Genomic DNA, 13876 nt, shown 5'->3' with positions numbered 1-13876 from the left:
ACCACGGACCCTGGGTGATAATGATGTGTCAATGTAGGTTCATGGATTGTAACAAATGGACCACTGTGATGCAGGATATTGAGAGTGGAGTAGGTTGTGCACGTGTGAGGGACAGGGGTTGTATGGGAACAACTCTTTGTACTTGCCGTTCACTTTTGCTGTGAGCTTAAAACTGCTCTAAAAATAAAATTTATTAATAAAAATAAGTTACTAAAATAGTTATTAATAACAAGTAAAAAATAAATAAAAAATTTACAAGTCACAAAGGACCACATCCTTCATGATTCCATTATATGAAATGTCCAGAACAGGCAAATACCAGAGCAGAAAGTAGCTTTGTGGTTGCCTGGGGCTGGGACTGTTTGAAGGTGGAGGAGTGGGGGAATTATGGGTAATGGGTGTGAGGTCTCTTTCTGAAGTAATTAAAATATTCTGAAATTGATGATGGTGATGGAGGCACATCTCTTTGAATATAGTAAAAGCTATTTAATTGTACACGTTAGTTCAATTATATGAATTATTTCTCAATAAAGGTGTTAAATAAATAAGCCATCATGAATAAAAGATAATGCTATGATTAGAAGACACCATTTACCTCCTCATTCAGTTTGACTGATCTGTTCATTTATTGGATTTATTAGATTTAAGCCTTTTTTTTTTTTTTTTTTTTTTTCCCGGTACGTGGGCCTCTCACTGCTGTGGCCTCTCCCGTTGCGGAGCACAGGCTCCGGACGCGCAGGCTCAGCGGCCATGGCTCACGGGCCCAGCCATGTGGGAATCTTCGCGGACCGGGGCACGAACCCGCGTCCCCTGCATCGGCAGGCGGACTCTCAACCACTGCGCCGCCAGGCAAGCCCAATTTACGCCTATTTTTGACAAGTCCTCTTTTTCAGAATGTATTCATGAACCTTAGCCCCACCCCCTTTGCCAAACAAAACCAAACCAAAATTATAAACTGCTAGTTCTTTCCTCTGCCTCCAGAGATGAGATATTTTAACTCTGCAAATCACAGATGCAGGTAAATATCTGTTAATCACAATTTGGAGGATCTTAAGTAATCATAATCAATATCCAATGAATTGTTACTGACTCTCTTAGAACTTTCTTTAGAGATTTTTTTTTTAAGTATCTGTACATAATGGTGTTTGGATTTTCATGTGCTGGTATATACACAAACATATTTACAGGTACACATTACTGTCTCTTTGATGGTAGCTTATAGTTTTCAACTGGCTAACAGTAGGGTGGGTCCAGTGGTGGAATCCCAGTATGTCCTAAGCTCAACAGTGAACAACTGACAACCCCACCCCTGAGAAAAAAAGTCAATTCCTAAGAATTGGAGTGATGTCATTTTATGGAAGATTTGTAGGGAAAAATATGAAATTCACAACAAAATCTCCCTGAAATATTCTTTAAACATCTGCATCTCTCCCAAAGTTTCTCTCCTAGTATCACTAGCCTATCTAACTTCCCCAAAGTTTCTTATGTAACCCTCCTGGAGCACTAGTTCTAAAATCTTCATATTCTCCTTCAAATTCCTACAGCTTGAATATCCCATTCAACCCAAGAAAAGTTATGAAAGCTATTAGGAAAAGAAGAATACAGATTTTTTGACTACATGAAAATGAAAACTTTTACTCTATGAGTGATAAAATAATAGACAAAGTTAACATAAAAGTGACAAACCAAAGGAAGATATTTCCAGTGAATCACACTAAGATATAATTAATAGCTTGACTACATAAGGACCTACTGTAAATCTGTAAAGCAAAAGGCTTGACTTCTAATGGAAGAAGTGAGCAGAGGATACAAATCTGCAAGGTATGGAAGAGGGACAGGAAATGGCCAGTACACACTGTGAATTTGTGTGTAAGTGAAGGATTTCCTGCTGTGACCTAAGGAGAACACTGTCCAATGGACACAAAATATACATGAGATGAAAATCTATTATATGCAAATGTCAATATCATTACTGTGTTTCTAGCAAAAATAAAATAGGTCTTATCTGGTTGATGGTTGTCTTGAAGCAGTGCGTGTTTTGTTTTTGTAACTTTCGGAAGTCATTCTCTATTGCTAGATTCAAAATAATTTTTTGAACACTCTTCTACACAATAATCCAGGCAGCTGGGCTATTGCGAATTTCTCTAACTAGAAATTAGGTAATTTTTTGCTTTCTGCAGAAGTAACGATGCATTTCATGAGTCAGTATTAAGCCCCCAATTTTCTGGATTTGGAGGAGCCAGTCATCATTCTGAATCTTTCTTAAGTATCCAAATTACTAATAAGCAAAATGGAGAGATTCTCCATCTTACTATTAATCTGAGAAATGAGAAACTGTTGATAATGAGATATCACTTCTCAACCATCTGTTTGGGAAAATTTTTATTTAAAAAATCAAGGGAAAAAATCATGTGTGGAAAAGAATGTGGGGCAACAGGCACCTCCTGCTCTGCTGATGGGAATGTAAATTGCCGCAGCTTTCCCAGAGAACACTTTAGAAGCAATCCTACCGGCAGTGCTAGTAGCAGTAACAGTAACAGCAAGAACAACCGCAGCAACAGCTAATATGGGTTGTTCTGAAGTATTTTATACACATACCTCAGAATAAATGACTATTATCATGCCAGTTTTACAGATGAAGAAACTGAGGCAAAGACAGATTAACAACAGTTCATAGGAGATGAAATAGGTTACAAGAGATGGAATTTTGAGTTCCGATGTTTTAATGATGCAACTATATTTATAATTCCAGTCCTATCTTGTATCCCCCAGAAAACTTCCTGGGAATTACTGACAAGGTGTCATTACTCTTCTTTCAAAATACTGTTAACTATTCTTTTCCTTGCCTAAATACTCTCAGAATTGTCTAAAGTGGTGTCTGATTGCTAGTCATTTTAGAAGCATGGGAAAAAATCGAAGACAAATGAAAAGCCTTACAATATAATAGCTGCTTTATTTCATCTAGGAGTACTGATTTTTTTTTTCATGATTCTTTCCCTGTCTCGCTCCACATCCAATCCATTCATCCATCCATCCATCCATCCATCCATCCTAAGAGAGAACCAAAGTTGTCTTTATTTAGGCCTTGTGTACTTGTGCAAATTATTAACATGCATTTTATACATCTTTTGAGGGACCTTTTTGTCCCGTTATACTGCTTATTGGTTACTGTTGATACATAAGTAAGCTATTACTTTTTGTGAATTTATCTTGTATCCCAGTAGTTGACTGAACTCTGATTATTTTTTAAAAATTTTAGAGTTGATACTATTGGGTTTTGAGTAGCCCTGATATCGTTTTGTCCAAATAATGGTAATTTTATTTCCTTATTTGTAAAGTTAGACCTTTTATTTTTGTTCATCCCTTACTGAATTGGCCCAAACACCTCCAAATGGTTTTAAAGTAATTGTACCTGTGTGCATTCTGTCTTATTGTTGATTTAAATAAAAGTATTCCTGATATTCCCTTTAAAGACATTTTTGAGATGTGGAAGAAGTATTTTTCTGTTCCTACAACTGGTCATTAATTTTATTGAATGTCTTATAAATGCCCATTGAGAATACAGTGGTCTATTTTATTATATCGATATGAAGCATGCACATTTCCTAGATCATCATCTAGTGCTTATGAAAGTTGACTCTTTCAGTATGATGTTCAGTTGTTTTTTGCTAAAATTTTATTTAGGTTTTCATACTATATTTATGAAATCGATTCATATTTACTAATTATTTGTTATCTTGCCAGGTTTTGTTCTCAGGAATATGCTAACCTTACAAAATAAACTGAAAAGATTTAAAATTTTTATATTGTCAAATAGTCTATATAACAATTTATCTATTTCTTAAAATCTTAAAAGAAATTACCAGTAAAATTCTAGCCTTAAAATCTTTTTCTGTGGGGGAAATGGGGGGGGTGTTACTAATTTACAGTTTTTCATGATTATGAATCTACTTAGCTTTTTAAATTCTTATTAATTTTGATGACTTACATTCTCCCCCAAGTTTTCTACTTAATTGGGTTTTCATATATATGACTTGAACATGGAATATTCTGTTTATTTTTAATTCTTTCTCACCCACTACATTCTCTTTCTCATTTCTAATTTTAGTTGCTTTAACCTTTATTCTTCATTAATATTTTCCAGAGCTCGTCTATTGCTTTTGGACATTGCTCCATCCATCCATTTATTCTTCCATCTCCTTAATATATAGTTGTTTTGTTACTTTCTTTCCTAAAATTTACAAGGGTGTGAAAAAGATGAAAAGGAATATGTATTTTCTATTTTTAGGATCAATTTTTTATGTGTATCTGGTACTTCCATTACAAAATAGTATTAAATTGTGTTTCTGATTTTTGGCAAATTGATCTGTTGATGGTTGAAAGAGGAGCTCTCAGCAGACTACATGACAATTTAGTTTCTCATTTTCTCTGTTTTTGACTTGATATATTTTAATGGTACATTAACTGGAATATTATGATTTATGATTATTACCCCTACATGGCAGAGCAAACTTTTTCCAAAATAAACTTACCTTTTTTACTCTTAAGGCTTGCCTTGAATTCTTATTAGTTTTTAAATTGTTACCGTGTTTCTTTTTGTTGAATTTGACTGATAAATATTTGCACATCTTTTCATGTACAGCCTTGGTTTTTGTTGTAACTCCGCTGTCTTTATGGGTTTTAATTCAAGTTACATGTTACTTGGTTTGACTTCTGCTCGTCTTCTTATAAATTTAAATCTTACAGGGCTTCCACTACGGGTGGATTGGACCATTCATCTTAACAAACATTGTACGTAATAAACGCAGCCCTGGGATACTAATCATACCCTAGGTAGGAACTGAGACTCTAGGATGCCTGGCTGAGCAAACAATGAGTTAGTGAAATAAACTCAACTTCAACTCTTTTGTGCATTTCCCCGTTTCCAATAGGCATTGGAGAATCTTTGTTTTTTCATCCCCAAATAGCTTTGTGGGAGGGGCTGGGCTTCAGGGATGTATGCTCAAGATGAATAATATTAATTCCCCTGGTCTAATCCCCAACTTTTATGGACTCATTACTGGATGTATTCTCTAAAGGATCCTTCCAAGTCAGTTTATATTTTGAATTTGGACAAGATATAAAATTTATAAGACACTCTAAGTGGGAGATGTTTACAAACGCAGTGTGTCACCACAGGTAATGTTTGAATGAGTGCTTTACCTCAGTTCTGTATTTACAATGCACACAAAACCTCTTACAGAATTTTGTGTTGTAAAATAACTGCTATTGTCAAACTTTTAGTTCTCACACCCAAGTAATTCTATGAAATACATCAAGTCAAGGTGACCATATTGTATTATTATACACAAAAGATTTCTTTCAAAGATACTCTTTTCTGCCACTGAGAGCTGGGAAATACATCAGGTCTCAAGCTCTCAAGCACTAGACTGAGATTGTGGCCTGTGGGAGACAAAGCACACCGAAGGCAGCCAGTTCAGTGAGTCGCAGATGGGCTGTCACTGCTAAACCTCTTACTGCTTCCAGTGACTTTTATCCACACACATTCTAATTCATCATAGATCCAATCCCATAAAATGTGTGAAGCTCTATAGCTTGGCTCTATACATTCCTCATTTCTAAAGTATCTGCCACACATCAAGTTTATCAAAGCATATCTATTTAAACATCCTTACAATATACAGGGAACTTCTGGGGTGTTTAGGTTCAACAGTTTCTAGCTACAGTCAGTCTCCATAATGTAATACGTCTAAGTCCAAAGGTTAGCTTATCAAGGCAAGCCAAATTATTCTTGAACGCTCTTAAAAGCATACTTAAATTTCCAGGCCCCTAAATCCTCAGGTACAAGGCAAAAATGTTCTTTCATTTCTCTTGAATTTGGGGGCTATTATCTCCTTTTTCCTGTCAGTGGAAGCTTCGATATATTTAAAAGCTGAGAAAGAAAGATGTTATACTGGGAACTGGGTGAATGATGCAATCTCTTTTTTCTCTCTCTCACTCTTTTTTTTTTTTTTTTTTTTTTGGAATGGAGTGGAATTCTGTTGGTTAAACATGGCTATGATAGAATGCTACCGCAGACATATTGCCGGGACTGTGTCTCTTCCTATTACTGTGCATATATGAAATTTATATACACATAACTACATACATTCTTACCTACATATGCACAACTACATATGGAGATATCTAGATATAGCCCAAAAGGAGAGAGCACAATGTTCCTGGAAGAGGGACCACTGTGTGCAAAATCTTGTGGTGGGAGGGAACATGGCAAATACTAAAAACTGATGTGAAAAGAAACCAGAAAATGGGGAACAGAAAGTTAAGTGACTCATGCAAGGACATCATCTAGTAAGCAACAGAAGCTAGACCTCACCTGTATCTGAACCCAAATCCCCTGCTTCTCTAATTACACCACACTCTGCCTATAACCAAGATTTGCTTGGCAAACAATGGACTTAAGTGGCTGCCTTTTACTGCTGACTTATTTATACAACGCTGATTTGTCCCACGGAACAAAGCCTGTGTATGACCCATATTCCTCCTTTGTGATGTGTCAGTTTCCTTTGGACACTTGGCTTGATAAGCTCTTCTGAATGCTATACATTCTGACAGTGCAGAAACCTATAACTGCTGTTGAGACAGGAGGGAAAGGGGCAAGATACAACCACTAGATAAATGAAGAAGGGGTGCAGCCCTTAGGATGTGATAAAAACTGGCTGGAACCGGCTGAAACCAAGGTGGCATGGAGAACAGTCTGGTCCTTGACCGTTAGCTCATTATACCTTCATTTTAATACTAAAAGTGGCCCAGTTCCTGGAGATCCTCACCCTTTCCTGGAATAGCAAGAATATTCCTCCTACTTTTTAGCATGTGATAAAAACTGGCTGGAACCGGCTGAAACCAAGGTGGCATGGAGAACAGTCTGGTCCTTGACCGTTAGCTCATTATACCTTCATTTTAATACTAAAAGTGGCCCAGTTCCTGGAGATCCTCACCCTTTCCTGGAATAGCAAGAATATTCCTCCTACTCTTTAGCATGTGCTATTACTCAGCCCACAAAAAAAGACCAACCCCAGGCCCTGGGGCCACTCTCACTTTCTGAGCAGGACCACATTCTGCCTATGGAATGTGTCCCTCTAAATAAATTTGCTTTCACTTTACTTTGGCTCGCTCTTGAATTCTTTCCTGCTTGAAGCCAAGGACCCTCACTTGGAGGTCTGTCCCAAGGACTTGAGCGGGTCCCTGGACGTGACAATTTCCTCTCCTCCAACACTGTCATCACACTCCTTTGGCATGACATGCAAGTCTACACAACAGATCTGATCTAAATTGGAGCTTTTGGGTTTTCCCCAAAAGGTGTGGGTTTGTTTTTTGTTTACAATGAATGAATGAATATTGAATACCCAGAGTCGTCTCAATGACAAGTGGCTGAAACAGTTGAAAGCTGTCAGTTAGATTTTCCATTTTCTAAACTACCCACCCTCTTTTTAAAACATGGCTCCTACACTATCCAGCTTTCTAAGCAACCTTCCCAGTTACCGGCTTCTCCCTCACATTTTGTTGCTTTTGAAAACAGGGGATATATCTATGAACACACTGGGATAAAAGACAAGCAGACTTCCTAGGTATTAACGTGAACGCTGCAATGAATACAAAGAGGACAAGAGCCGTTATATGATTCCCTCCTCATGCAATAGGAGAGCAATTTACTTAATTGCTTGTGCTTAAGGGTAATGTCCTCTTGTATGGCTTACATTTTATACTGATGGGAGAATACTAAGTTACTAATGGCACAAGTCAATAAAAAAATTCATAGGCCATGAACAAACAGGTTAGAAAAACATGTTAGAAAAATTCATGTTAGAAAACATGTTAGAAAAATTCATAGGCCATGAACAAACATGTTAGAAAAAGACCAGAACTGGCAAGCGATAGGGTTAATTCATGCAGTTTCATGTTTCAGATACTTGATTCCTGTAGAGAGATGACTGACCCAATACCTTACGTAGAACCTATCAGTAGCACAGGAGCAGCTAAGTTAAAGTATTATCTTGAATATTTTTAATCCCAAGACCCTCTTAGAGAAAGCAGCCATCTAGCTCAGTGTCAGTGAAATGTTTGTTTGAGGATGTTTGATGCATATTAAAATCAAACTGCTGGGACTTCCCTGGTGGTCCAGTGGTAAAGAATCCACCCTACAATTCAGGGGACTCGGGTTCCATCCCTGGTCAGGAAACTAAGATCCCACATGCCGCGGGGCAACTAAGCCCGTGCACCGCAACTACCGAGCTCGCGAGCCTCAACTAGAGAGCCTGCGTGCTGCAAACTACAGAGCCCAGAAGCTCTGGAACCCACGCGCCACAACTAGAGAAGAGAAAACCGGCACGCCACAACTAGAGAGAAGGCCGGGCACATCAACGAAAGATCCTGCGTGCCACAACTAAGACCTGACACAGCCCAAAATAAATAAAAATAAATAAATTAATTAAAAAAAATCAAATCAAAGTACTTTGGGTTTTTAGTCTTTAAATGTGTATTTCTTTAGCATTAGTGCAGACGAAGGACATTGTATTGGATACAATATTATCAACAGTTCACGATCGAGGAGATAAATCACGGTGTTATCTACATTATACAGCAAAGGCAATTAATGTTTCAAATCAAATTCTTTATGAATTAAAGTTAGGGCAAGAGCTGGGTTACAGCAGTGAAGGTAACATTCTAGCCTTTTCTTTTTTCCCTTGACTCGTCTCCAAGGAAAGGCAAATGATAAACCCTAAGTATGGAGTAAAGAGTTGGCTGAGGATACTGGCATATGCCTTTTCCTGTTGTGACAGAAGAAATCAGTGACTTAAAAAAAAAAGCATTTAAAGCAGCAATCCCACTAGTGGGCATATACTCTGAGAAAACCATAATTCAAAAAGACTCATGTACCAAAATGTTCACTGCAGCTCTATTTACAATAGCCCAGAGATGGAGACAACCTAAGTGTCCATCATCGGATGAATGGATAAAGAAGATGTGGCACATATATACAATGGAATATTACTCAGCCATAAAAAGAAACGAAATTGAGCTATTTGTAATGAGGTGGATAGACCTAGAGTCTGTCATACAGAGTGAAGTAAGTCAGAAAGAGAAAAACAAATACCGTATGCTAACACATATATATGGAATTTAAGAAATAAAAAAAAATGTCATGAAGAACCTAGGGGTAAGACAGGAATAAACACACAGACTTAGAGAATGGACTTGAGGACACGGGGAGGGGGAAGGGTAAGCTGTGACAAAGCGAGAGAGTGGCATGGACATATATACACTACCAAACGTAAAATAGATAGCTAGTGGGAAGCAGCCGCATAGCACAGGGAGATCAGCTCGGTGCTTTGTGACCACCTAGAGGGGTGGGATAGGGAGGGTGGGAGGGAGGGAGACGCAAGAGGGAAGAGATATGGGGACATATGTATATGTATAACTGATTCACTTTGTTATAAAGCAGAAACTAACACACCATTGTAAAGCAATTATACTCCAATAAAGATGTGAAATAAATAAATTAAAAAAAATAAAAAATAAAGCATTTAAAGCAATAGTAAAAGAAATGTCAATGGTTTGCAGCAATTGGTGAAGTTCTTGAAAGCTTGAATCAGTCAGAACAATTTGGAAAACTAGAATTTCGAAAATGGAGTAAGCCAGATGATAGAACATAGAAACAGCATCGAAATTGTACTTAATTGTGGCTAGGTATCTAAATATCGCCTTTTTTTAATTTAATTTAATTTTTTTAAAGACCAGCTGTAGTGGGTCACTAGGGCTGCTGTAACAAAGTAACACAAACTGGGTGGCTTCAAACCACAGAACTTTATCGTCTTAGAGTTCTGGAGTCCACAAATCTGAAATCAAGATCTCTCTCCCAGATTTCTAGGGTAAGACCCTTCTTCCCTGCCTCTTCTAGGTTCTGGCAGCCCCAGGCATTCTGTGACTTGTGCCTCCACCTTCACAGGGCCATCTTCCTTGTGTCTACATTCTCCCCTCTGTGTGTTGGTCTGTGCCTACATTTCCCTCCTATTACAAGGACAACAGTCATATTGGATTAGGGCCCATCCTATTCCAGTATGACATCATCATAACTTCACTACATATATCTGCAACAACCCTTTCCAAATAAGGTCACATTCTGAGGTGCTAGTGTAAAGGACACTCTTCTGTATCTCCTTTACAGTCAATACTATACGCACACTCGGAACACGTCACATTTCTGACACCAGATGTGTGTGTTTTCCACACCAAGCAATTCTCCAACACCAGGTGGGGGGGGTCCCAAAAGTCAATTCAATTCTGACACTATCGGCCTGGAGTTAGCATCAGATCCATAAGTTAAGGGCTCAGCCCCCTGAGACTGGCCCCTCTTCAGACACCAACTGCAAGTCTCAGATTGTCACTTGTACTTCCGACCAACCACTTATAAACTGAAGCTCCCATGGCACTCTCCTTGGGTTCAGTAATTTGCTAGAATGGCTCACAGAACTCAGGGTAACATTTATTTACTTTATGATACTTTATGTATCATAAAGGATACATATAAACAGAGCTTCTATCCCAGTGGAGGCGGAGTGTGTCACCCACCTCGCAGGTAGATATGCTCACCAACCCAGAAGCGCTCTGTGATGAAAAGTACTTTACTTTTGGGATTTTTATGGAAGCTTCAGCACATAGGCCTGATCGATCATAATTCAGTGCTCAGCCCCTCCCTCCTTCCTGAAGCATGGAGGGCTGGGCACTGAATTTATGATCCACGGGGAGTGCTGAAGGTTCCAAGTTTCTAATCATGGCTCGGTCTTTCTGGTGACCATCCTGAAACTATCCAGGAGCCCACAGCGTCACTTCATTAGGACAAAAAGACATTTCATCACGCAGAACATTCCAAGGGTTTTAGGAGGTCTGTGCCAGGATCCAGGGGCAGAGGCTAATAATCCTATTATTATTGGCCTCTACCACAATCCTATCACAACTAGGCCTTAGGATTTGAACTTTTCTTTTGAGGAAACATAATTCAAGTCCTAACACCATCCTTTCAAGTTGCACACAATCCTAACACATTAATAGACCCCATGTGTATACATATATACATTGAAGAAGAAATATTGGTGGTGGTTTTGTTTTTAATTTTTTTTGACCTGGCCATGTGGCTTGCAGGATCTTAGTTCCCCGACCAGGGATTGAACCCGGGCCATGGCAGTGAAAGTGCCAAGTCTCAACCACTGGACCACCAGACAATTCCCAAGAAATATTTTAAAATAAATATAGCTGAATTGACCATCATATCGTTTTGTCCATAAGGAGAAAACCCAGACTCTACTATGATGTACCACTGACGTCTTAGCCAAAATGAACGAAGCTAAACCCTGTGTCAAAGAAAACAGGCCTGCAAGGGAAACTGGCCTTGTGACGATGGATTCACAGACATGTGGCCAGGTGCGAGGCCTGCTGTTAGTCTGTGTGGTTCACAACACTGCATTCCTTCTTAACAGTTCTCCTCAAGGTGTCCATTTTCCCTTGAAATCTGTAATTCTTCCTCACATAGAACCATCGCAAACGAGGAGACAGAATGAAACAAGAGAAAGTATTTGTGTTTTGGGGACTCACAGATCTAGGCTTGGATGTAAGTTCGACCACTAGCTAGCTCAGTGGCCCTGGACAAGTTAATATCTTTACAAATCCTTAGTTTATGCACCTGTAAAAGGGCAATGCTTACCACTGACATCCAGTGTCACTGCAAGGATTAACTGGGACGAAGCACCTGGCCTGATACATGGAAGGCATTTAGCAAATGTGACTTCGTTCAACTTCATAATATATCATGTTGAAAATAAACAGTTGTATAAGAACACTTTCCCTTCTGTGGAATACTAATGACAAAAGTATCGTGCAAAATAACAATTAATATAAACACAGCAAACATCGATTTTAATTAAAATTATAGTTTACGGGTTGAAGTAAATATGCTCACTTTCTGGTAATTACTATAATACAATTAGACCATTACAGAATTGCAAGCCCCGATTCACTCACAGAACAGACATTACTGGAGTAACAGATATGTGCCCGATGTTTCTTTAGGGACAATATGTCAGAGACAGATGTAAAAAGCATGAGGAAAGGGTCACAACTTACCCCACCGACTTTCTCAAAGTGAGATCCATCTTTCTTAAAATCTGTGAGGGCCCCATTGAAATACCAGGTAAACATGATGTCTAATAGGGGGTCGTGTTGCACCTGGCAGGGCAAAATGACACTTTCGCCCACTGAGACATCCATGTTGGATGGTGCCAAAGTTATTCTTGTTGGTTCTATTGGGGAAATAATAAAGTTTTAAGTAAGACTTCAGCATTTTTATTTTGATGAAAGCAATTTTCAACAGGCAGACTGCTAATCTAACATAGTATATATGTGTGTGCAGACATACATATGTGTCTATATACATACATATACCTCTGTATCATGAAAAGTCTTCAAGATGAAAAGAGACATTTTGATGCAGACCCATAACATATTTCATTGGATACACAAATTCTTGTTAAATGAATTAGGGTATCTACATTTACGGGATATTGAAGTTTAAAAATTGAAGTCACCTGTAAACAAGGGTTATAATACTACTACAAAATCAATTTCATTTTAGCTTTATTGCTTCATGAAATATACCAGTAGAAATAGAAACCACTGTATTTTCAATGACTGGAAAATGTATTACTACCAAAATTTAAATAGACTCAAACTTTTGAAAGACTACAAAAATGTTTAGAATAGGTAGGATACTAAGTTAAAATGTTAACTAATTTGTTTTTTCCCAAATGCAAATGTCCTTTCTATCATCACCATAGTCCTTCCATAGTTGGGAATTAAGCTTCCCTTGACTCCACTTTTCCAGCACTGCTCCCCATTTCTTTGCTCCATGTTGTAGCAAAAGTCTTCAAAAGAGGCATTGATTACGTTTTCTACAACAACAGTCTTCCTCCTACCCAAACCTGTGCAACCTCAAGCCTTTCCCATCTCAGTTGTTTTGACTGTTATTCTTCCTGTGGTTCACCAAACGCTCTGCAGGCATCCTTCTCTTTCTTTCTCTCAGACCTCACAGTCAGTTTGCCAGCAACGCCTACCGACTACATGCAGAATACATGCAGAATCAAATCCCTTCCCATCAACTGCTCTGCTGGCACCCTCATCTGGGTCATTATCACTCCCGCCTGGATTACTGCAATGTCTCCTGACGTTCCTCCCACTTCTACCCTTGACTCCCCACAGTCTGTTCTCAACAGAGCAGCTAGAGTAACCGTTAAAAATACATTTCCCATCATTTCATTCCTCTGCTCAAAACTGTGCACTAACCTCGACTTTTCATGCCAACTAAAAGCTGACGTCCTAACAAAGTCTACAAAACCTCCACACGATTGTCCCCAAGAAATCTACTGAACTCCATCTCCATGAAATCTTTGTTCACATCTCTCCTTCATCACTTGGGTTCATGCTCCAGCTTACTTCTCCCAAACACTCCTCTGTATTTTACAATCGTTTGCGATTTCTTTCCTTCTAAGAATTTCTTTGCCTTATATTCCTACCACTTATTTTCTTTCCACCTTTGGTAGAAGGTAAGCTTCATGTGGGCAGCATTCTTTGTCAGTTTGTTACTGAATAACACAAGCACCTGGCACATGGTAGATACTCAATGCTTTTCTTCAATGAATAAATGAACAAACACATCCACAATCCTAAGTGACTCTTTTTGATAGCAAGGGTTATTCCACGAACTCAAACATCTCCAGAAAATATCAAAGATAATGGAAAAGGAAAAAGTGTACCCAAAAGATTTGAC

General features: G+C 38.5%; 1 protein-coding gene across 6 annotated transcripts in view; it reads right to left on the bottom strand.

Moving 5' to 3' along the window:
• Positions 1-13876, bottom strand: part of CNTN3 (contactin 3) — a 239603-nt gene that overhangs the window by 51243 nt on the left and 174484 nt on the right. For all 6 annotated transcript variants that reach the window (XR_007479545.1, XM_033437175.2, XM_033437176.2 and 3 more), the window contains one exon: positions 12178-12353. Coding sequence is in view for 5 of the 6 variants with exons in the window: in XM_033437175.2 (XP_033293066.2) it covers positions 12178-12353 (176 nt within the window). In the remaining variant the exon portion in view is untranslated. The remainder of the gene's footprint in view (positions 1-12177; positions 12354-13876) is intronic.

This window comes from Orcinus orca, chromosome 10 (assembly GCF_937001465.1).
Source record: "Orcinus orca chromosome 10, mOrcOrc1.1, whole genome shotgun sequence".
Lineage (NCBI taxonomy): Eukaryota > Metazoa > Chordata > Mammalia > Artiodactyla > Delphinidae > Orcinus > Orcinus orca.
The sequence above is the reverse complement of the archived record's forward strand: the minus strand, read 5'-3'. Positions and strand labels throughout refer to the sequence as shown.